The 23,992-nt window shown below is 33.5% G+C and overlaps 2 protein-coding genes across 10 annotated transcripts in view; one reads left to right on the top strand and one right to left on the bottom strand.

Annotated features, from left to right (window-relative positions):
* The window catches only part of LIN7A (lin-7 homolog A, crumbs cell polarity complex component), a 393,426-nt gene that overhangs the window by 27,702 nt on the left and 341,732 nt on the right, over positions 1–23,992 (bottom strand). The gene's annotated exons all lie outside the window — the stretch shown is intronic.
* Positions 1–23,992, top strand: part of PTPRQ (protein tyrosine phosphatase receptor type Q) — a 258,054-nt gene that overhangs the window by 232,894 nt on the left and 1,168 nt on the right. For 8 of the 9 annotated variants that reach the window (XM_061204869.1, XM_061204868.1, XM_061204865.1 and 5 more), the window contains 6 exons: positions 2,650–2,740; positions 7,684–7,760; positions 14,000–14,134; positions 14,363–14,488; positions 15,304–15,452; positions 18,789–18,924. In XM_061204869.1, coding sequence (XP_061060852.1) covers positions 2,650–2,740; positions 7,684–7,760; positions 14,000–14,134; positions 14,363–14,488; positions 15,304–15,452; positions 18,789–18,924 — 714 coding nt within the window. Of the gene's footprint in view, positions 1–2,649; positions 2,741–7,683; positions 7,762–13,999; positions 14,135–14,362; positions 14,489–15,303; positions 15,453–18,788; positions 18,925–23,992 lie in introns of those variants that run through there. The other variant, XM_061204873.1, reaches the window with a different exon arrangement.

Raw genomic sequence — 23,992 nt, 5'->3', positions numbered from 1 at the left:
AAAATGTTATTTTTAGAACTTTCCAAAAATAAAAAAAAGAAGCCTATAAAACACAGGTATTACTTAAGTGATCATGAAATAAATGCTGTATCACGTTATGGAGAATATATGAAGTTAAGAACTTGTCACTTTAACACTATTTGAAAGTTAAGATTAATTTTATTGCTTTTAGCATCTTATATATCTATAAAGTTGAAATTAAATTAAAACATAAGGCATGTGTTAGTCTACAAGCTATTTTAAAACTTGTGAGGCTCTTTCCTAACTTAGATTATTATTTTGTATTATAAAAATAAAACAGATTTCTAAATGTTACCAAAAACTTTATTTCTATTTTTTCATGAACTTTTTAGTGTGTGAACAAAAACAATTGGCTTGAATAATTCAGGATTGTAATATTTCAGTCTCTCAGGGAATAGTCACAAAAATGTGAGAAGATTAATGGTATTTCCTACAGCTTTTGGTTATGCTTCTTAAGTAATATTGGTCTGGATTTAACAAAATCAGTGGCACCATAAAACTCTTCTTAGCATTTATGCAGCAAGAACTGTCAATTTTTCAGGAACAAAAGGGTAGTTTCACTAGCATAGGAGCGAATATAGTTAACATTATACATGACTGAGTAGATGAAAAGTTTTATTAGCAATAACATTTTCTCATATATTATAATGAGAAAGTTTCTAGTTTAACTTTTTTGGAGATCATGGTTTTAAGTACTTGGGTGTTTTTATATAAATATATAGGTTGTGTGTATATATTAGGTAAATGTATATTCACATGTAAGGAACACGGTTTTTTAAATTGCTTTTAGTTCTAGTGCTGTATTAATTTTTTAAACTGTTTTAATAAACAAATGCATATTTGATGCATGTTTGATAAAACTTGTAACTCAGGTCATATTCACTTATACCTTAAATATTAATAAGCTCCACTATGTGACAGGTATTGATATATATGAATTCAACACTTAAACAGCTAAGTGACCTTGGGTAAATCACTTAAACTCTCTGTTGTTCAATGTCCTCATTTGTAAAATGCTGTATCTATCTTGTTGAATTGTGAATACTCAACTGATGGAATGTTTGTAATACTAAGAATAGTGGCTGGCACAACTATTTGCCATCATAGTGATGATTTCATAAAGAAGTTCAAATGATGAATAAGAACTGCAGACATGTATAAAAAAAAACCCCAAATGACACCATATCATGATAGAGGTATGCAGAAAGAAGTGGAGATCAACTCTGTTTGGATAGCTGTCAGAAAAGACTTTACAAAAAGGTGACCTGCCAGATGAACTTTAGGATGGTGCAGAAGTCCAATAAGTAGATAAAGGGGGAAAGGTATTCTAGAGAGAGAAAATGAATGCAAAAACATAAGGATGCAAAACAGTTCCACTCATCTGTGATCCCACTAAAAAGTGGGAACAGTAGGAGAAAGAGCTAAATAGGAGAGGTTGGTTGAGGCCCTGTGTGCTCTGATAAGAATAAGACCACTGAGTGTAGCATTACTATCCAAACAATCAACCTAGTAATTGGGTATTAATTATCAAGGCCATAATCATTTAAATCTATACATGGAAACTTTTGTAACTACAGAAAAATAGGTACCACTTTTCAGGTGATTCCAATTCATCTTCTTTTTCCCCTCTGTTTCTTTGTCTCTTATAAATATGCTGACATATACTCCCAAAACCTGACACAAGGAAGCTGTTCTAGGATTCCTCACTTGGTTAAAACTTTTTTTTTCTAAGCCTTTAGTGCCAAAACACCAGAATTCAGGTGCTTAACACTGTCCCTCTTCTCTAACACATACACACACATGTAAAATACTGTCCAGAATTCTCTTTGAGGAAAAGTAAGGGAGAAGGGAAAATTATCCAATTAAAAGAAATCATTTATAATAAAGTGGGAAAACATTGCAAAACCCCACGGTTTTAACACTTTTTAAGGAATTTGGTAAATTGAGGCATTTCTAATATGGAAAAATATACATTTCATAAATGTAAATCATCAGCTCAACCAAATAATGAACACATTTTCTTGCACCAGCTTTCTTTATGATGAATGGATAATATCGTGATTTTTCACCAAAATGTCAATAACAGATCTTGACCCTTCCTCTGATAATTCTTTATCACACCTTTGCATTCCGCTATCGATTTAACAATGCCCACTAAGAACAGGAATTGACCTTTGGCATTTTCTCACAAACTGACCAATGTTGTACCAATTAATAGGCGTGAAATCACACTGCCCAAGGAGAAAAAACAAAAAATAAATCACCGACTCCCTTACCCTACTAAGTAGACATTAAAATATTAAATAATACACAGTGTGCATTTGACGAAACCATTAGTCAAGTATGAAAAGGAGTTACTAACATGGTTGCTGCACCTCAGAGCTCCCCAAAGGGCAAAGAAATTATGCCAGAGAAAGCAGTAGCTCAACAAATCAATTCTATTCAGGAATTTTCAGTGGAAGTTCATGTCAGTTCATTACTGTTAATTTGACCTTGCTTCTGCAGTTACGAGAAGTGTTTTCATTTTAAAAGTAAAAGGATTTAGAATAAAGAATAGTCTTTTACTAAGTGGAACTTCTTGTTTACCTCTGAAATAAATCTAAACTTTGCAATGACTTCCATCCACAGGAATTACCAAAATTTCTTCAGGATCTTTCTTCCACTGATGCTGATCTGCCTTGGAACAGAGCAAAAAACCGCTTTCCAAACATAAAACCATGTATGTGTACATACTATTTCTGGTTTTAGATAATGAAACATTTTCAAATGAGAGCAAAATGCATTTTAGCATTTTTTCTTAAATATATATTACATATTAATTGAATTATAATAATGCATTTTATTAGCAGCTGTTGAATTGTATCTCTTTTGCTTTGTTAATATTTATTAAAGTTAATGTACATGGTTTTCAGCTTATTCACACAAAGTTTACTCATGCAGGTGTAAGAAACTGTGGACCTAGTAGTTTCTTAGCTTTGTAATTTAACCCAAGTAACGAACCTCTCTAATATCTTCCTACAGACCTAGTTCTCAAATGAAAAGAGAAAGCTCACACATAACTTTGTGCATTAGTGTTCTTAAAAGCATGGCAGTGCTCTGTTAAGGAATATAAAAAATGCATTGCAAAATATTCATTGAAGATCAGAGTAAAGGTATGCTTACCAGGATTGGTTTTACAAAGGAGGCGGGCTTGTGCCTTACCACAGTGAACATGGCTTCATTTTTCAGTCAATAAGAAAAGAAACCATCTTACATGGTACACTGTTATTATTCCTTATATGTCATTAAAAAGAATGTGTCTACTGATGTGAAAAAAAAAACCCATATTATTGCTTTAAGACTTAGCAGTGATGTGGAAAAAAAACATAACATTCCTCTGCTAATAATAGCTATATATTTGATATCATATTTTTTTCAACAGATGTTCCTACTAACTATATTCTGATTCAATACATTTTTATGTATGAAATTAAAAAGTGGTATTTGTTAAGCTCTGAAATATTGTCAGTATTGTTTCAAAATCTAGAGTTTTAAAATATTCCTAATTTTAGAGTTAGGGTATATATATTTTTCTATGTTCTATGTCTTTTCAAAACTATATTGGGGAAACTTCCATATATATATAAATTGAACTCTTCTGTCTAGAAAGACACAGCCTTAAAGAAGGGTGTAATCACAGAATGTAAAATCATAAGGATATGGATAGGAAGAAATGGACCATATTCTGTTATTTTAGAACTAGAGGCATGAAGTAAACAAATTTAGGGAAACATGATATAGCAGGTAGTAATCTAACGGAATCTGTTAATTCCCAAGAATTAGAAAAGGATGAAAATACAAATAGCTTTAATCACCTAAAATCCTTCCCGGAACAAAACAAATCAAAGGTAAATGACTTTAAGAGTAAGTTGACAAATAAGACATTATTGCAGGAAATAAGGAATGTTAGTATTACATCTCTCAATTCCTGTGGCATGACCTTTCTTAATAAGTCCTTTTGTTTTCCCTTTCAGAGAGTTAACTTGAGTTGGATGCATCATAAGTTTAAGAGATACGGAAATTCTCATGTTTTTATATTCATCTATACCTAAATTTCCTTCAGACTCTCTGCTTCATGCTTACTTAGTGATATTCTGTGAAAACAAATACTATGGTCTGATTGAAGGCCAGTTACTGTGGAATATTTAATATTTATTTACAATTGTATATTTGGCTGAAGTAATGTGTATCACTATATATAAGTAAATCAAATATATCTAACTTATTTCCAAAGACTAAAGAGTATCTGACTTAAAAAATATATAAAAATTTGATATGTTAGACATTTTAAAAAATGTGTCATTTCAATCTTTTATTATTAAGATCTCAGTGCATTATTTTCTGGGTTCACATAATGGCCATAGGAAAAGTCATATAATGCTAGCTTGCTAGCTCTTACAGCATAAGAAATGAATACGAGTGGTCAATATAACTAAACAGACATCCTTAAAACAACAAGGAGAACTGAGGGGTAAGATTATCCGGATATCTAAAGCTAAGACAAAAAATAACTAGTGATGGAATTATGTTGTAAATCAAGGACGTTTTGGAATATTAAAAGCTTTGCATGCATTTTTTTCACCTTTTCTAGAGTCAAATGGATAATGTCCAATTGTATTCTGCTTTCTTCTTGATTTCAGTACAGAAAACTTATGGTAATTTTTCTAATAATATACTACATCCACATCCAATATCCTTTAATGGATTTTTAGGGGAAAGCTTTTTCTTAAGTGTCCTCTTAAAGAGTTGGAGGTCCTATAAGAAATAATTTTGTTAGGAAGAATGTTATATTTTTCAAGAATATTATTAGAATAATTTATTAGTTCAACTAATACATACTGCCTGCTGTATAGTAAAATGACTAAGAACATGTGGGCTCTAATCAAACTTCCTGGGCTGCAGTTCTGTTTACCTACTAACTACTTTAGTGACTGGACATATTATTTAGTGGTGTCGACCTCATAACTTTCAGGAGTAGATGAAATAACCATGTAAATCACTTTGCCCAGTACCAGAACTCAGGAAGCTCTCAAATAAATACTAGTTCTTATGATTGTTAGTAAGCAATAGATTGCTTATTTTTAAAAGCCTCTAACTTTCTGGGTGAATAAAATTTAGTAACAGGCCCTTAGAGTCTATGGTCTGGAGATGATAAACCTACCTCCCTAACCTCAGTTGGAAGACAAGCTGTAAACTCACTTCTGCCTATATGGACAAACAGACCCCCGCCCACATATACATGGAACAAGAGAATGAAATGTTTAAACTAAATACATTCTCCCATTGTGCTTGCAGAGGAGCCATAAAGCTGAAATGTTTTTTTTTCTCCCGTAGAGAATGAATTCATTTAATAGAGTCTGAATTTTAGCTTGAGCCAGCTAAGTGAGATTCATTGTTTCCCCTGAGTAATGTAGGAAGTAGGATTTCAAATATCACAGTGCATTTTAGAAGATATTAGCTTACAGGGCTTTAAGATACTAGAATTAGCAGCAAATGCATGCAGAAGAGATTTCCAAGTCTCTCTTTGACAGGACACTATGACCTTCAGAAGTGTTCCAACACCATGAAGAAAAGTTTAGCTTGCTGTTGACTCAGTTATAAGCAGGCGTATCGAGTGAACAGAAACCTGATGGCTTCCCTTCCTTAGTTACATGACTGGCCACAATGTCATTAAAATAGGCAGATCATACCAAATTCAAAATCTTTGGGATATAAATCATTCACATAAATTTGCTTGAACAATCCCCCTTCTTTAGATTCAAACACATTGGTCAGGTCATTATGATTACTAATGGTACAGCAAAGTCATTTAGCATACAACGTGCTTAATTTTAAGAACATAAGAACGTGTTCTGTGTTCTATACGGCTTTATAAGTTCTATAAGCTTTTGTATAAGTTCTCCTCAGAGGATTCTACAAAATAAATATTATAACTATATATTATAGCTGAGGTAACAAAGGAATGGAGAAGTTAAGCAATTCACCCAATGCCATAAATGGTAGCTAGATCATCTGTAATTCAAACACAAACCCACATTTACCTATTTTTCCTCCACTACTGAGTGCCTTCCCATTAAGATTAAAAACAAAACAAACAAACAAAAAACCTTCAAAATAATTAAGTAGTAATAGATACTTTATATCATTCCCTTGTCTAGTTAAAATTAGCACTGGACATTTCAATTATAATACCAACTTGGTAAAAATTCTCAGGAAAAAATAATTTTTGATACTTTTCTTTGAAGAAAAGTAATGGGTAAAGGTTATCTAATTTTGCCATACCTTAAAACAGTCTAAAGAATAATAATTAAAAGTTTGGTATTAAAGAAAGAATAGGCAGATAAATTAAGGGAAGAGTATAAATGGTCCAGAAATAGACCTAAACACATAGAGAAAACTATTGTGTGATAAAAGTGGTGTTTTGAACAAGGGGGTAAGGATGGACTATTTGTTGTTCCAAATGTTAACAAACAAACAAACAATAAAGATAGATTTTACCTCATTCTGTTTCAAAAAACAAAAGCCCAATGGATCAAAAGTCAAAATATTTAAAACAAAAGCAGAAAACCCTATTAACGTTCCAGAAGGAACTATGAATGAATTTGTGAAAATAAGAATATTGGTGTGACAAAGACCTTTGTATATATCACACAAGAAGCCATAGTGAAGCCATAATGAAAAATAATGAGAAATTTGATTACAAAATATATAAATTTTATGTATGGCAAGGTAGCTAGCAGATAAATTGATTAATAGATAGAGGCAAAGACAAATGACAAACCAAAAGAAAAATTCAATACATGTAACATTCTTAGTATATTTTTAAAAATAGAAAAATAGTATCGTATGAAAATGTAGTTAATAGAAAATGTATTTAAAATGGCCAAGACATAAGCAAAGAAACTCAATTTCACTCATATTTAAGAAAATCAATATAGATATTAGGAGACATCAATTTGTATCTATCAAAAGGTCAAATTAAAATGTTTAATACTATGGCAGTGAAAGTAAGAGGAAACAGTTGTTCAAACTGTTCAAGCACTTTTGTTCAGAGTGATATGATATAACTTGAGAACAATTTGTCAGTAGCTTTCAAAATTTGAGATGCACAATATGATTCGGGAATTTTACTGCTGGTAATGTATTCTACAAATAGACTCCTACATATGTGCAAAAAGTTCAGTTATATTTATTCAGCATTTTATAATAACAAAATGAGATGAGTTTAAATCACCCTAAAGAGCTAAATAAGTATGTTATATTCAAACACTGAAATACTATATGGCTTTTTAAAGTAATGAGCTAGATACTGTTGTTTATGCTAATATGGAAAGATATAGGTAAATAAGAAATTTTTGCAGAATAGTGTGTATATTGCCCCATTTGTGGTCAATTTTATATGAATATATATAGAAAATCCTGGAAATAAATACAAGAACATATTAATAGTCATTGTCTCTGGGTAGTGGAAATATGGAATAAGAGGGAATTTCTATTTAAAATTTTACAGCTGTCTATAATTTTTGATGTTATATCATGAACTTCTTTCTATTACTGCTATAGTAAGAAAGTAGCAGCAATTTAAAAAGTGAATTAGCATTAATTTCTTACATTTTCTTCTAGATAACAATAACAGAGTGAAGCTGATAGCTGATGCTAGTATTCCAGGATCGGATTATATTAATGCCAGCTATGTTTCTGTAAGTTGCTATTTTTATATATATTTTTATAAAACATAAATACTGCAGTATTACTCTTCAAACTATTTAAAACAAGAAATTCATTACAACCTCTATGAATTTAATGTACCAGTTCCTTACAACATTATGTACCCCATTTTATAGATGGGGAAATGGACGCTCCAAACAGAGATTGCAATTTACCCAACGATCATTTCACTAATAAGTGGCAGATGTACAACTTCTAGCTACATATCCCCTGGTCTTTCCACTATTTCCTACGTTTGTCAGAATATTCTCTGTACACAATGAGGTCGGCCAACCTCTCTTTCAAAGAAAAATTAGTCCTATGTACAGTCATGTCCATATAATATAAAAACCTATTATGCTCTTCTTCCCTTCTAGATTTTCAGTCCTTCTAGGGGACTATGATGCCTTGTTCTTTTCATCCTCAGCTACTTACAGAACGTGCACTCCATTGTAGCTACTCAACAAGCATATCTTAAGTGAACCAACATGGGGTGAACTGTGACATGCCTAGTATACTATGTTGCACATCATAGATAATAAATGCTTGCTGCATTGGATTGAAAGTTGAATAAACCAAAGTGTTTTAAGGATCTCTTCCTCTCCTTCTCCATGGCTCTTTTGTTCTCTCAATGCTCACCACTATCATAGGTACACAGAAACCTTAGATGCACCCAAGACCTCCACTTGGGTTGACACAATCACGAAATCCCAGAGTAGGAACTGCTTTTGTGGTTATTTAATCCAACCATTCACCCAGGAAATCTTTCTGAAAAATTACTTATAATTAGATATTAGCCTCTCTTGGCATTGATTCACCTATTTCCTCCTTAAGGCAGATGATTCTATCACTGAACTACTCAAATACACAGTTGTTTTATAAAAAGATATGTTCCCTTATATTTTCACCACTGACTTCAATTCTAATATGTAACAAGGTTAACTATGCTTCTTATCATGACTCTACAGATACTTGAAGCTTTCCTCTACTGCCCACACTCCCATTGGTTTTTTAGTTTTTCCTTATTCATAGTCTTCTCACCCAGGCCTGCCATTTCATTTGGTCTCACTGGGGCTCTGCTTATGTGATGCTCCATCCTTCCCCCAACATCAAACATAACCTGTCCTATGTCCCATTCTCCCCAAGCCTCTGTTAAGGGGGAAAAGAAGAATTCATCCTAAATTTTATATTGGTTGATAATTACTCCAAAATTACAATTATATATTGAATCTTACTGTGAAAGAAGTGAACAATGGGAGCATTTAAGATTTCTTAATAGGAGAAGTGCCAGGGGGTTTGCAGAGGTTAATAAGGCATCCTTTGAATTTCATCCTATTTTTGTGCTAGAACTTTAAATCTATTTTGAAGAAAACCCAAATTTACTATTGTGATGACATATTTTATTCATTTATCAAATCACTGATTTCCCTGAAAATGTAATTCTTTTCTAAAGATTTTGGTGAAATCTTGTGCTTACCAATTTTAATTGTATCCTAAACTCTATAGCATGTAGAAGTTTTACTTTGATTTGTAGAATGAGGCATATATACATTTAGATATTTAATCAATGATCATATATTTTGTGATACCATAGAACAGAGCAAGAACAAATTGTTGTATCAGTGATCTATTAATTTGTATCATTTTTATTCACCAATAAGTAGATACAAATGAATAGCTTATATCCTATAATGTTCAACCAGTTATGGGATGACAGTATAGGATATGAATACGATTAGGAAGGCAACCAGACAGTTTTAGGAGGTATAACTGAACCACACATAAACAAAGGAATATTCATGAACCCCCAGTGTTCCCTCTAAATATTATAAGTTGTCAGGAGACAACCATAAGAAGATCACAATACAGGATGAGCAATAAACTAAATCTGAGTACATTAATATATATATATTCTGCTGTGGTCAAGTGATGTTGTAATATAATAAATTTTACAGCAAAGTCACTATGACCCATATGTAATGATATGTGTAATCATTACTGAGCTACATGGTAAGCAGGCCCAGACGGAAAGCACTTTATATTAAGGCAGGTTTCAGTATTGGAGTGGGCAGTATGCTGTATTGCTTTTACTTCTGGGGATATCTCCTTTGTCTGGGATGTCAGGGACAAATGGAAATAGACAAAGTCATAATACCATAGTGGCCTCTCACTTCTCCATCCCCAAATTCAGGCAGTCTTCACCTCAGAAATCGTGAAGATTTCTCAGAATGAATGTTTGACACCTCAGTTTCCCCCAACTCCCTGCTTTTGTTCCATGGCACCTCCATCTGAAAGTTCATGAACATTTGTTCCAGGAGCAAAAGACAAAGGCCATCTACAAATGTACTCTGAATTCCTATTTCTTTGGAAGCTGGAGGAAAAGGGAGAAGAACTATAGAGCAAGGTAGAGAGAAAGCAAAATAACTAGTGTTTAGGTGGAAAAGATAAAGTGAAGTCTGGAGAAGGGAAAAGGGAAGACCAGTAGGTGGTCTGAAGGATGTACTTTAAGACTAGGAAACTCCAGGCCTGGGTCTGTAATTAGGTTACTATATGTTTATCTCTCTGCCCTTGGCTCTTCTTGGGAATTGTGCTCCTGAAGCTAGGACTCAAAGAGAGCCTGGAAAATGCTGATTAAGGATGGACTGTGGGAGAGAGGTAGGGAGGAAAATAGATACTGCATCCTTGTAAACAACCACTAATTGTACACGTGACTTTAGGAATGTTTTCAAGAAAGCTAACAATAAGAACATTATGTAATGGGACAAGACCCCAACCCGCCACCCCAAATTACCTCTCCTGTCAACCTGAGATGCCTGAAATTACTTCAATTTGAGGATAGCTTTTACCATAGCTGGAGATTGAAGATTAAAGGCTATGATGCAAATGAGCTGTAATCGTATCAGAAACATCAGAGTTCGTCTACTCTGGTAGAAGATTATGGTACCAAAGGACATTGAATCCCTGAAAAAGGGAAATGCAAATAACTAGGAGAAACGTTTTATAAATTGATCAATTACAGTTAATTGTCCTCACCCTTAAAACGCTTCCAGGACACCATTCTCTCGATTTTCCATCTACAGCTTTGACACTTTCATCTCAGTCTCATTGGTTCTCTCTTATCTCCTTGGCCACCAAACACTGAAATTATCTAGAGCCCAATCCTTGAATTTACTCTTTCTTTCCAAACTCATTTCCTTGACGATCTCAACCATTCTTGTGATTTTAAGTAAGATCTATTTGCTAACTACTTTGAAATTATGTCTCTAGTTTGGACTTCTTTCTGAATTCCAATCTCATATACCCAATTGCCTTCATGACATTCCCACTTGAATATCCAAAAGGGATTTCAAGTTTAATATTTCCATTATGAATTCTTGATTTTCCTTTTAACCTGCTTATCCTGGGTGTGGAGAAAAGGGAACCCACCTACATTGTTGGTGGGAATGTAAATTGGTGCAGCCACTATGGAAACAGTATGGAGCTTCCTTAAAAAACTAAAAATAGAATTACCATATGACCCAGCAATCCCACTCCTGAGCATATATCTGGAGAAAACTCTAATTCAAAAAAGTACTTGCACCCCAATGTTCACAGCAGCACTATTTACAATAACCAAGACATGGAAGCAACCTACATGTCCATCGACGGGTGAACGGATAAAGATATGGTGTATATATACATAGGAATATTACTCAACCATTAAAAAAGAATGAAATAATGCTATTTGCAGCAACATAGATGGACCTAGAGATTGTCATACTAAGTGAAGTAAGTCAGAAAGAGAAAGACAGATACCATATGATATCACTTATATGTGGAATCTAAATATGATACAAATGATCTTATATACAAAACAGAAACAGACTCACAGACACAGAAAGCAAATTTATGGTTACCCAAGGGGAAAGGGGGTAGGGGACAGATAAATTAGGAGTTCAGGATTAGCAGATACAAAGTACTATCTATAAAATAGATAAACAACAAGGTCTTACTGTATAGCACAGGGAATGATATTCAATATCCTGCAATAAACCATAATGGAAAAGAATATATATTATATATGTATAACTGAATCACTCTGCTTTATACCAGAAACTAACACAACATTGCAAATCAACTATACTTAAGTAAAAAAAAAATTTTTTTTAAGTCTGCTCTTCCTGAAGTTTTCCCCGTCTTCATTTGGAATCATTATTGACTCCTCTATTTTTCTTATACCCAGTATCCAATCCATAAGCAAATTCTCTTGGCTCTGTCTTCAGAATTTATCCAGATTTTATCACTTCTCACAATCCCCATTGCTATCGCCCAAACTAACCCTTGGTTGGATTGTTGCAATAACCTTCTAACTACTCTCCCTCCTTTCTCCTTTAAACCATATCAGCTTGTCTTACAGAAACCAGGATGAAACTCTTAAACCATATATTCTGTATGTTCAAAATCTTTCAAAGGCTTTCCATATCATTCAGAGTAAAATCCAAGATCTTATAATTACCTACTCTAGGACCTAAAGCACCACTGTCCTCTCTCCCTTGTTCTTTCCGACGTCACCTGCTATTACTGTCCCCCTCATTCCAGCCACTTGCTGTTCTTAGAACATTCCAGACACATCTCTCCTTTAATGCTGTTATACTTGACTTTCTACCTGGAACACTTTTCCTTCAGATCTTGAAGGGATTACTCCCTTTCTGGTTCAGTTCTTTCCTCAGATTTCACCCATGAGTCTTTTCTGAACACGCTATTTTCTGAAAACTCTCTCTCACAACACTTATCACTTTTAAAAACTCTATGTAAATTGTGTATTTAATAGACTTATTAATAGGCTTAATGTCTATTTCCCCTAACTAGAATATAAGACAAATGAGAGTAGGAATTTTAGTCAGTGATGAATCCTCAGCTCCTGGAACAGTGCCTGACACACAGTAGATATTCATAAATATTATTTGAATGGAGGAATGTGCATATTTAAAAAGTCTGTAGAGAAAGTGACTAAAATATTAATGGTGCTTCATTCTGGATAGTGAGACTACAGATTAATTCCACATTCTATTATGTATTTTTCTGAATTTTCCAAACATTCTACATTGACTATATATTACTTTTTTAACCTAAAAAAAAAAAAACCTTTACAATGTAAAATAATTATATATTTCAACTGAGACTGGAAACATAGAAATGCTTTAGCATACAGTTTATTTAAGAGACTCAAGGTTTTATCCCAGAAACTGTCACTGGGTGATTTTGGGAAAATCACCTCAAGTGGCTCATTATTCTTTAAAGTAAAATAAACTGGTTGGATTAGATTTTAGGGCCCCTTGAACTTTAAAATGTATATTTATTCTGTGTAATACTATATTCTCTGGCCACTGAGACAATTCCAATTTAAAAATAAAATTCACCTTTAATCCTCATTCCTCAAAATATTTTGATGTTTGGAATACATGTAATTTCATTACTATATTTTATTTATACAGTACCTTTCTTTAAGAAAAATCCACAGATACTACTCAAGTGGCATACTTACATTCCAGGTGAATGGACTGAGTTTTAGAATAACTTGATAAAATCTACAAGAGCTGTCATAATAGGGTTGAGACAAATCTCAGGTCCTACATTAGTTAAATGAACCTTCTTATTATTCACATTACTCTTGGTTTGGAGCTCTGGAGAATAATTACTAATGCCCTAGTTTACATAGATAAGTAATTTCGTGGAGAAAGAGTATGAAAATATCTGCACAATCTTTAAATATATGACAATAACAGTGGAATGGGTAAGAGAGCTGGCTTTGGACTCAGACTACCTTACCAACTGTGAAACCTACCGCAAATCACTTCACATTCCTTAGCTTCAGTATCTTCCTCTCTAAAATGAGGATAATAATAGTTCTAATTCACAAGGTTTTTATAAGAAACAAATTAATTGAAATATTAACTATAAGATGCTTAGCATATTGTCTGCCATAAAGTGGTATTATTATTTTTTAGTCTTTACTGCTTTATTCAGAGTTAGAAATACATTTTAAGAACAGTTAGTTGTATAGTATATTACATTGTGAGGTTAAAATTAATGTTGGAAATTTTGAGTATCTATTATTATTTAGCATTCAAAATGTACAATATTTTAAAATAGGTCATCTTACAACTAGTATGTTTTTCTTACGTTGCTCAAAAGCTAAAAAATACTATATATATGTAAATACTGATTCAGTGTTGTAATTATATCATTCTAGGGCTACTTATGTCCAAATGAATTTATTGCTACTCAAGGTCCATTACCAGGAACAGTTGGGGATTTTTGGAGAATGGTGTGGGAAACCAGAGCAAAAACATTAGTAATGCTAACACAGTGTTTTGAAAAAGGGCGGGTAAGTTATTTGAAAATCTTTTCACAAAACTTTTACAATTGTGTTAATATATGTGTGACAATTTTAGCTAATACTTTGAGTCATCAATGACTTGGACATCTATAAAGCAGTATTATCTTAGCAGTGGTAACTGTGATATTTTTTATACACACACACACACACACACACACACAACATATCTATATAAAACAATGGTTCTTATGACTGGTGATTTTTCTCTGAATACAGATCAGATGCCATCAGTATTGGCCAGAGGACAACAAACCAGTTACTGTCTTCGGAGATATAGTGATTACAAAGCTAATGGAGGATGTTCAAATAGATTGGACCATCAGAGATCTGAAAATTGAAAGGGTAAAAAAAAGAGGAGGGGAAGTCAAACATGATATAAAATATGAATGTTCTAAATGTCTAAAGTAAAATTAATTTCTAGACATATTGCTTGATACCTGTATATTCAATAATGCTTTTCTATTATTTTCAAAATAGAAGTTTTGAATTGGCACCTGCCTTCAATATCTATGTCACTGTGTTTAAGTCCAAATTATATAGTTAAAGTTCATATGAACCAGTTAATATCAAATTCTTAGGTAGACAGGGGAAGAAAAAGGAGGAAACTAGATCACTAAGTTTATCTTATTTTATAAAGAAACTGTAATATCTGATTTAAAACAGGAATTTCCCGAATCACTTGTCTCTGTCTACATCCTAATAATTGGATTTTCTATTTAATCCAGAACCAATATAGAAGCGATAGCATAGGATCCCACTTATATAACGTAAAGGCCTATAAACACAGAAAATGATATAAAGATCTTTATACTTTCTGACATTACCACATACTCTATACCTGTGTTTTGAATAATTTGTGAGTGTGTTTAAGTCGTTAGGTCAAAAGTGTTCAAAATCTACTACTCTGGCATTACAAAATGTTACACTATATTTGAATTTAAATACCCTACATTATCATCTGCTTGCAAGCCTTCTCATTGTTTGCATTTATACAGAAAGGCAATTTTCTTTATTGTAGCAATAGTAGAAGGCTTCTCTTATAGGAAATCATGAAAACACAGTTTCTTCTGTTTGGTAAATTGTCATTTTAAAAGATCACCTTGAAAACCTGGGAAGTCAGCTGTCTTATCATGTTTCTTTAATGTCATTTTGTCTAGCATGGGGATTGCATGACCATTAGACAGTGTAACTTTACTGCTTGGCCTGAGCATGGGGTTCCTGAAAACAGTGCCCCTCTAGTTCACTTTGTGAAGTTGGTTCGAGCAAGCAGAGCACATGACACCACACCTATGGTTGTTCACTGCAGGTAAGAAAGAGAGATTTTTAGAACCTCTGAACACTAGAAACACTAGAAATGGTACTGAAACTAAGCGTGACCTTTTTATGATCACGACACCATTGATTTTCTGGCAGAATGTTAATGTAGATTCAATCCAGCTTTTCGTTTTCAGATATTTTACTGGTTATAACAAATCAAGATGTAGTTTTATAAAAGGTTAGATGGCAGAGATAAAATGAGTAATGACTATGTCTAAAAGCAAGGGAAAATATATATCCTGGTACAGGAATTTTCCTGAAATCTTGACTGGATTATACCTCTCGAAGGCCTTCAAATTAAAAAAAAAAAAATTGTAGCCCATTTTTGATGTGGCTACACATCAAATGGATGAGTGTGGGCATGTAGGATTTTTTGATTTTTATGAATAAACATCTGATCCTTCATTATTTCAACTGATATTAGTCTAATATACTAATTTAAACTTTTTTGTAAAAGCAAATTTCTAGATTTGACTTACAGAGAAGAAAATGAACTTTAAAATAAAGATCAAATTAAGCGACCAACCCAAGCATGATTCAAAATTTTTACAAACTATTCAAATGTCTTTCTTTGACCTAGCTTTTTGAACATGATAAATAGAATGTGACTATAAATTAAGATTTTTCCCCTCTTTATTTTCACTGGTATTTTATACCACTGAAATACCAATACTCCCCTGCAAAAAGAAATAAAGCTCACAGTTGTTTAGAATTCAGAGTTCTGGACATATTGATATGATTTATGATTTCTAACATGATATATCTAAATCAATCTCAACATGAGTTTCTTCAACAGTTGTAGTTTGTAAATTAGAGAAAAAGTGGGTGATAAGATACTGTTTTATGATTCCACTTATATGAGATACCTACAAGAGGTAAATTCATAGAGACAAGAAACTGGAATTGTGGTTACTAGGGACTTGGGAGAGAGAGAAATGGAGAGTTACTGTTTAACGGGTACATAGCTTCTGTTTGGGATGATGAAAATATTCTGGAAACAGATAGTGGTGATGGTTGCACAAGACTGTGAATGTGCTTAATGCCACTGAATTGTGCACTTAAATATGGTTAAAATGGTAAATTTTACGTTATGTATCTTTTGCTACAATAAAAAAATTTAAGTAACAATATCTTTTAACCCATTAATAATGATTAATTATAATAATTCCAAAAATTAATTGATGGATAATTATTCTAATGGGAATATACTATAATTAATGTGGTTAAATATGTAAGAAAATAGTAATCCGTCCAATTTTTAAACTTTTTTTTTTAGAGGAAAAAACTCAACATGTAATTTAAATGAGTCTACATTTTCCAGGAATATTTTAGATTTTTTAAATTGTAAGAGTAATATACAAATGCTTGCTCATTATGACATATCTTTTTTACATTTAAAAAACATATAGAATTAAAAGTAAAAGCCTCATTCTTACCCTCCCAATTCCATATCCCCTCCATACACATAAAATTTTTAACAGACCAGTATATAGTATAAATAGAATAACAGTTTGCTTATAAAGTCAGTGATTGATTTTAAACTGCCATCATTGATGCTTAAAATGGATAGTCAGCTTCCTTCAGCTTCTCCATATTTTACATATACACTGCCACTGGATTAAAATAGTGGGTTTAAAAATCCATTAAAAAAGAAAATTACCTTCTCTCTTGTAGCCTCAAAAAGAGTAGTCTCCTCCTTTATGATTTAAATAGATAAAAGAGACCAGAGGAAAAGTATGCTTATATTAATAATCATTTTTAAATATCATTTTAAAACTGTCTACTAAATGATTATCTCCAACCCCAACTTCTCTCCTCAACTTTAGACTTATACATTGAACTTCCAGTTTAACCACAACATTCTGAAAATTTGATGTGTCCAAAACAGAACACTTAGATCAGTCTCCAAACTCACTCCTTCTCATCCCCATCTTGGTAAACAGCAGTCCACTCTGCTTTGTCCAGAAACCCTAGACTCATCCTCAACTCCCTGCTTCCTCTCACGTTCCACATCCAACCCAACAGCAAATACTCTGATCCCTGCCCCACATCACCTCTTCACACACTCTCCCCACCCTAGTCTCCTTGCTTTTCTTTGAACACACAGAACACCCTCCCACTCAGATCTGTTCTCTTCCTGCACCCTCAGGCCACGATGCTCCTCTCCCAGGTACCCACGTGGTGCACTCCCTAACCCTACTCAACTTTCTTTTCAAATATCACATTGTCAGAGAACCTTTCTCTAATGACCCTATCCTACCCTATCACCTTTTATCTCCTTAACCTAATTTATCTTTCTCCATAGCACTTATTGTGGCTGGGTATATCCTATGCATGTTTCTTTTTTGTGTGGACTACCATTCTCCGTCCTCTAGAATATAAGCTCCATGAGTTCAGGGACTTTGTATTGTTCACTGCTGTACCCCAGATGCCTAGGACAGTGTCTGACACTCAAAATATATTGAATGATGTAATGACTGATTACTCTGTTCGGGCATATATGTATATGTGTTATAGTGATCAGATTTATGTTGTAATGCTATTTCTTAGGTTGAATCATAGGTATTGTCGACATTAGAATATTTTTTACCTACAAAGATGGCAGTTTCGTGATGTTGAAAATGACATTTAAGACTAGGTGACCTTTCAAATGTTTTTTTTTTTTTTTTTTTTTTCAGATTTACTTCCTTTATTAACCATTTAAGTATCTAGGAGTCTTGTCTAATTGGAATTTCTGAAAAAATCCTGTCAGGTTTATCAGTTAACAGTTTATATGGCGCACATACCTGTCCTTCAGTATTAAACTAATTTCTTAAAAGGAAATAGCTTTCCAATTTTATTATCTATAGGAAGGAAAAGAAAATTCTAGGGAAAGTGAAAAGAACACACGAGAGTCTATCAATGTGATACAGAGGAAGTACTATATGGGCTAAATACTATAGTTGACATTTTTCATGTTTAGCATTCCTATTGGTAACCAAAAATATATTCAATAAAAAGTTTCTGGGGTTAAGAATTTTCAATGATTTTTAAAAATCTTCCCCATACTTCTCCAACTACAACCCTTAAAATATTATGAAAGAAGAGGGAAAGTACCACTGGTTAAAAAAAAACTCAAATATTTGACAGAGTATTAATGATAATCATCTTGCTCTGTCTAAACAGTCTTGGGAACAATATAAATCCAAAGAAACTCCAAAGAAAATCTACCTCCAAATAAGAAAAGAAACTATTTATAATTTATTGCTATCATAGTTTATTTTCGTCATCACCATCAACAGCCTTTTTGCTGAATAATTTGCATGTAATTTCACTCTTCCTGCAGTGCTGGAGTTGGAAGAACTGGAGTTTTTATTGCTCTGGACCACTTAACACAACATATAAATGATCATGACTTTGTGGATATATATGGATTAGTAGCTGAACTGAGAAGTGAAAGAATGTGCATGGTACAAAACCTGGTAAGATATCTAAAACTTCAAGCAGTTATCAGCTCTAGAATTTCTGCCTGGGAGGATCTTAGTGGCAGTGATCTGGTTAGACATGGACTTGAACTATATTAGCAAAGCAGACATTCTCTTTTCCTACATTATAAACCTCTGGGTGGGGGCAGGGTCTTGGGGACGGCAGCTGATGGGGATTATAGGAGAACTGAAACCCACATGCCCCGGTTATCCTTCAGCACTGTTACTGACTACTCATCCTACCTTGTTTATACTGATAGGCATATAGAAAATAATTCATAAAATAGATTTGTCTTTAGCCTTTGGGAAACTAAGAAAATGAATCAAATTAATTTCATTTGTAAATATGCTAGAAGTTGTATTTGGGAGAAGTTTATTAACTGTTACAGGTTTCTATGTATTTCACTTGTCCATATTTACCCCTTTTTATTAGTAGTACTAATAATGTTTGTTATAGCATGTCATCAACTAACTAACTGGGAGTTGTTTGTTTTGTTGTTCTGGTTTGGACGTAAAAATATTTTTAACATAGATTTTTGTCATTAAAAAAATCATACAGTATAATGGTAATGAAACTAAAAACCCTGTTGAGTGTCTAGTAGGTTCCAAGTATTATACTAGATCCTTTACATGTATTATCTTATTTAATTCTTTATTCATAAGGCAGGGCCAATGAAACAAATCAACAGACTAGGTATTATGGTCTCTGCTTTACAAATAGGGAAGCAGATATTCAAGAATTTAGTGATATTCAAAGGTCAGAGCTAAAATTCAAACCCAAGTCTGTCTAACTATAATACATAGGATGTTCCTGTCATACCTTTGGATTGATATTTTTATGATACACAGAGATTTTTCTCACAGTAAATATACAGATCTTCTATAATGGTATTTTCTAGGGTACCTACTAGAAAACACAAGCGGCTTTACAGTCATTAAAGGTGTGAGAAAACAGGCTCTTTGCTAAAATAAGTGTGAGAAAGAATTTCTTAGAATTACAGCCTCTATGCTAATGTGCATTGACAATTATAAATACAGAGCCCTTGTGGACATTTCCCAGACTTATATGACTATGAAATCCTTGAACACTTTTTGACCCCAAAACCTATAATGCCACGATGTCATGGAACAGTAATGTTCTTAGGAAGATGCTGCTCTAGACCAGAGACATCCAAACCTTTAGGAACACACAGCCCTTTCAGGAGACATGTTTGAGCATTCAACTCCAATACATATATATTTATTCTTAAAATGTAGACTGTGCAATTATGTAAATTATAAAGCGTACACAAGAGATTGAAAAACATGAGATAAAGGTCAAATAAGCAATTTTGACAACCTTGCTAATAGTGATGGCTTCATAGTATCATAAGGTATTTTCAAAAGATAAAATAAATACTTAGCAGAAAATAATTCTGTTTCAATAATGGTTTTAAATACATATTTTAAATTATTTGTAATTTTTTAAAAAAGTGATCTAGCTTTTTGTCAGATCTGATTACACTGTTGTTGCTTTCACCTCACAGCATGGCTATAAGACGGTTATTCTAGGAGCATGAAAAATGTCAGCGCTGCCATTTTATTGTCATTCATCGGTGCTTGCCTGACAGATATTATCTTTAATCCACAGTCTCTTTGTAGGAATCTTTTTAAGCCACTTCAATTATGTGATGGCTAGGTCAAACGAGGTACTGTAATCCATATGCATTCCCTTATATGCTGAAAGGGAGCACATGAGTGAAGTATCAGTCTTCCCTTAGGAAACTTCAGAAATGGACTATGTCTTGTGGCCAGGCTTGGCTTCATGGGTATGCAGCCTATGCAGTCTCACGGGTCCCCACGCTCAAAAGGGCCTTGCACTTGACTTAATGTTTGCTGACACTGTTTTGAAAATCTTTAATAATTTTTGAGGAAGGAAACTCGTATTTTCATTTTGTAGTGGGCCCCACCAATTATGTAGCTGGTTGTTATCCAAAGATCTTTTAAGGGCTTCAATATCAATACGACCATTAATGATTATTAAAACCAAAATTCTTTCTTATTTTTAGTTGAGAATAAGAATAAATAGCTAGCATTTTCCTCCCATGTCCCTGGATGTACACATGTGCACTGGTGATCAATGTTCTTGGCATTGATCGAGATTGGTTGGCTCTCTAGGATAGGTTAGAGGGTGCAAATGATTGGGATATTTCCTTGTAGAGACTAGATTCGGTCTTCAAATAATAGAAGTCGAATTTTGTCATGCTCTACAATTTTGTGGAACCAAACTTTGTAAAGAGTGTGTTCAAGCATGCCTGTGAATAATTTCACACAATTCAGTATTCAGTATATGCTATAAACTTCATACATTATGCTGGAATAACCAGCCAGAGGAAAACGTTGCAGGTTGGGTAGGGGAATGAAAAGAGCCTGAATTTTCGTGTCAGAGAATTGAGTTCAGATTCCAGTCCTGCTAATTGCTGGCTTTGTGACTTTGTTTAATTAACTTCTCTGAGCTATTTCTCTTTTGTAAAATAGCTGTGTTACGCTTTTCACAAGTTTATTGTAAGTATTAAATAAGAGAAAGTATCTAAAGCACCAAGCATGCAGTAAATGCCCAGCGTACAGTAAAGGTCTGACAATATAGTTGTGCCGATTGCTTTTTAAGATAAAAAGGTGGCAGTTCGTTAAAATCCTGATAAATACTTACTGAATCAATAGGTAGAAGTCATGAATATTAGTTGGCATGTTTGAAATAAGTACATCTTCATCGATATTCAAGAAAAGTATAGGTAGCCCTTCCATAAGAGGTTATAAAATTAAGGTACATCCATGTTTACTAAATAATTAGCCTCTATTTTGTAAACGATATAAATCACAGTTCTCAGATCCTCGCTTAAAATGTGCTACTCCAAAGCTCTCTTTCACCGGACGCTGTTCCCAGAAGCTATGCTCTTTACCGTCTTTTCTCTGTGATGAAAAAAAGGAAAATGACCACACCTTGGCTCCAGTCCTTATAAACCAGCATTGCCTTGCACAAGAGTGATTTCTTAGTTTCTTCTCTTGCACTTGGGAATGATTCCAATTTCTGTGAAGAATGCTGTCTCAGCACATACTACAGTAGCCATGGCCAGGGGTGGGGAGGTGGGAACCTCAGCAATATATCACCACTAAAAGACACCAGAGGGCCCAGACCCTGGAGAGAACCTAAAGTTCTTTCACTGTCTACCAAAACACAGTTCACAGCAGCCCCAAGAGATGTGAAAGAGCTTTCTGAGAGAATACTCTGCAGTGAGATAATATCCTGAGATACTGTTCCTGCCTCAAAAAAGGATTAATCTGGATGAATCCCTTTCCTGCTCTGGTTCTCTTGAAAACTGACTGATGTAAACTCCTGAGGTAGAAGAAAAAAGAATAATATATTTTTGGTGCCTAGTTTTTTGCCAGCAACATATATATATGGCTGGCCTTAAATCTCACAACATAGCTGTTCTGATCCCCCAGATGAGGAAACTGAACATCAGAAAAGTTTAATTCTTAAGGTAACAGGACTATCTAGCGTAGAAACTGGAACTGAACTCTTCACTGCCTCTTTGGCAATAACACACCACGGCAGAGGGATCTTGGAAATGTAGTACTGCCCAGTGGAGCTCAGCCTGCCCTGCTGGCAGAGTTTACACCCATCATTCTTTCCAGTGGAGAAAGATGAGATTGGGACAGTCAGAAGTTTCACATATCAAATGTGACTTCAAATTCAAATGTGGTTTTTTTTTAAATACCAGAACTCATAAATTTAAATGACTGTTGTTTTCAAAGAAATTATACCATGTCAATATATTTCTGCCAATAATATTATTCACTGTGCAGTGTATATTTTAAAATACTCATTTGGAATTACCTTGAGAAGAAATTTAACAGCAATTTCAATAGAATTTTTATTACCTTATAACAATCCTTCATTCCTTACCAAAACTGAATTATGTAACTTGATCATCCACCTCACAAACTTGATCCCTAATGACTTCTGAATGTTCTCCAAATCAAGTCTGTCCTTAAATGGTAAAGATAGGCTAACTGTGAGAATTAAATGAGGCTAAGTCAGCAAGCATTCATTACGCAACTACCACATTCCAGGCACTATTACACGCAATGGGAATATAGCAGTGAATATGACAGAGTTCTGTCCTCATAGAACTGACAGTGATGAGATGTGTGTGGAAACATTTTGTAATCCACGAAGAAACAGGTATTCCTAATAATGACCAACGATCTCTAGAGACAGTTTCAATAGAGAAGTTCCAAAAAGTTTTTGAGGTATAGTAGCAATAGATATGAATATAACTTCTTAAGATGGTCACTTTAGAGGACATTCTATTTAAATCAGTTGTCAGTATGTGTGTTTGTGTGTGTGTGTGTGTGTGTATGTGTGTGTGTGTATGTGTGAATCTTAAACATTTGGTTATATTCCTTTAACTTCAGGTACCTTCCCTATGTAAAAATGAGGGTGCTTTTCTATGACTGTAACCTTAACTACCTCTGGGAAAGTCCAAACCCAGAAATGCTAACAGGTTATTGAATTATATTGAATAAACTTAAAGAACCCAGATGGTATTGAATTTAATCCGAACTTTAGATGAAATGTTAGGAGTCCTGCCTTGTATTTACAAATAGAGACCAGATCCTTGACATTAAGTAGGCCAAATGCTGGGTGATTAACAGAATTGTTAAACATTTTAAATATGCTGATGGTGTGTAGATATGCTCAGTCACAGCTTTTGAAAGTAAATTTAGTATCTGCATCCCAACAGCCATTCTAACAAGAAAAGTATTTATAAGAAAAATTACTCAATTATGCCTAACAGGAAAAAGGAAGCTTATAAACAAAGTTAAATAATATAATTTGCTACTTTTTAAACTTACAGAAAGAAAGAACATATGAACACTTAGTATTTAATGACAAGTATTTAAAAAAACTGGAAACTACAAAAAGCCACAGGAATTTAGCAAACCTTATGTTTGAAATGATAAAAAATCATTTATATTCATGGTAAATTCTGTGCCTCTAACTTAGCTATTTAACATTTGT

The sequence above is a fragment of the Eubalaena glacialis genome, chromosome 11 (assembly GCF_028564815.1).
Source record: "Eubalaena glacialis isolate mEubGla1 chromosome 11, mEubGla1.1.hap2.+ XY, whole genome shotgun sequence".
NCBI classification, from domain to species: Eukaryota; Metazoa; Chordata; class Mammalia; order Artiodactyla; family Balaenidae; genus Eubalaena; species Eubalaena glacialis.
This window is presented reverse-complemented; position numbering and strand designations above follow the sequence as displayed.